This window comes from Belonocnema kinseyi, chromosome 3 (assembly GCF_010883055.1).
Source record: "Belonocnema kinseyi isolate 2016_QV_RU_SX_M_011 chromosome 3, B_treatae_v1, whole genome shotgun sequence".
In the NCBI taxonomy this organism is placed as follows: domain Eukaryota; kingdom Metazoa; phylum Arthropoda; class Insecta; order Hymenoptera; family Cynipidae; genus Belonocnema; species Belonocnema kinseyi.
Genome location: NC_046659.1, coordinates 120,450,882 through 120,452,501, shown reverse-complemented (window position 1 = coordinate 120,452,501; position 1,620 = coordinate 120,450,882). Strand labels below are relative to the sequence as shown.

Here is a 1,620-nt window from a genome sequence, read left to right as displayed (position 1 = left end):
TGAGACAAGGAAATTTTTGCCAAATCGATTTAAAAAAATGTGTAATTTGCACATAATGTAATTTTTCTATGTAGTATCTAGGACACTGGTTCGTAGTTGCGAAATATGCTTACGATGGTAACATGTACACAAAATGTTGCGAAGTAGATCGAAGCCCGACGGTGAACGAGGATGGTACAGTAGATGTAGAACTCATCCAAGTAGATGTATCGTAAGCAAATTAATATTTAATAACTAAAATATAAGAGATGACCAGTTTCCAAAAATAAGGTTTTAAGTGGAAGTAAACAACATTTTCATAAAAAAATTATATTCTTAATCTATGGTTATCTCAAACAATATTCTTTTCTAAGTTTTAGCTGATATATTATTTTATAAATATTTTATCACTTCTTATAAATTTCAGAAGCGGCATTGAAGTAACATCGGATGGCGTTGCGATATTCAATGAATATGAATCAAAATATATTACACAATATGAAGATATAGATGGCACTAAAGAACATCTGATTGTATATACGGACTACATAAATGTTGCCATCCAACTTAATTGCCATGATGAAGCAGTTGATGGGTAAGATATGGACTGATTATTACTTATATAGTACAATGGGTAAAATCTGAAAATAGTCATAAAACATTAAAATTTTATTTTCATTAATTGTTTCGGCCATAAAGTATTTGCAGACAACAGAAAGCTATATGTATTAATATTCTTTCAGATTGAACAATGTTTTTATTTTGGCAAGACAACCATATCTAGAAGCAGAATATTTCGACGATGTTTGGCAATTTCTATCGGATAGCCAGCTAGGTGGAGTGCCAATGGTTATGGAAGATTGGGAAAGTTGTCAGAGCAAGATCTGCTAATTCGTTTTTCAGGCAAATTTTGCCCTTATAAAAATTTTCCTCAGGAAAAAATTGATCTGTTTAAAATTTTTAAATGGAAAATTAAATTAAAATTTAGTATAGTTATATTTACAATTGTTACTTTCACTTTTCAAATAATGAAATCTTATGAAGTCGTTTTCAAATTTATACTTACTTATTTCAGTACTCACATGTAATATCTTCAATTATCAGTAAATATTTTGTTGGATCCTAACGGTTAGTTTTATTATTTTCCCCTTGCCGCGCTTTTCATCAACTTTCCAACTTTCTATTGAAAAGGCATAATATTTTAGTTATGAAATAAAAAAAGCATTAAAAAAACAAAATAGTCAAACATATGCATAAGCTAGCTGTGAATTCGATCTCGAGTGTTTCCACTTTGCTTGCATATCTTCAAGAAGTTTTATTAGTCACAAAGAAGATTAATATTCTACTAAAAGGAATGAATAATCGATTTTCCAGCCAAACATGGAATACTGAATTTTTTTCAGTTAAAAAAAATAATTAAAAAAGAACAGAAAACAAAAGCATAATTTCCATTGAAAACGGAAAAAATTTTTAGTAAATTATTAATAATTAATTTTTAACAAGATAAGATTTCAAAGCACTAAAAACAAAATATAGATTTTTGGGGATTTTAGACAACAAAATTAGAATCTTTTCAAGCGTTTTGAAAGATTTTAAAAGCTTAAGCAATCGTGTCAAAATTTCTGGATAAAATAAAAATTA

The 1,620-nt window shown here is 28.1% G+C and overlaps 2 protein-coding genes across 2 annotated transcripts in view; one reads left to right on the top strand and one right to left on the bottom strand.

The window, feature by feature from the left end:
- Positions 1–1,620, bottom strand: part of LOC117170355 (arp2/3 complex-activating protein rickA-like) — a 10,921-nt gene that overhangs the window by 3,410 nt on the left and 5,891 nt on the right. The window lies entirely within an intron of this gene.
- LOC117170356 lies at positions 46–1,105 on the top strand. The gene is made up of 3 exons (XM_033357093.1): positions 46–211; positions 407–574; positions 723–1,105. Exons 1-3 carry the CDS (start codon positions 123–125, stop codon positions 868–870), a joined length of 405 nt encoding a protein of 134 aa, XP_033212984.1. The 5' UTR covers positions 46–122; the 3' UTR covers positions 871–1,105.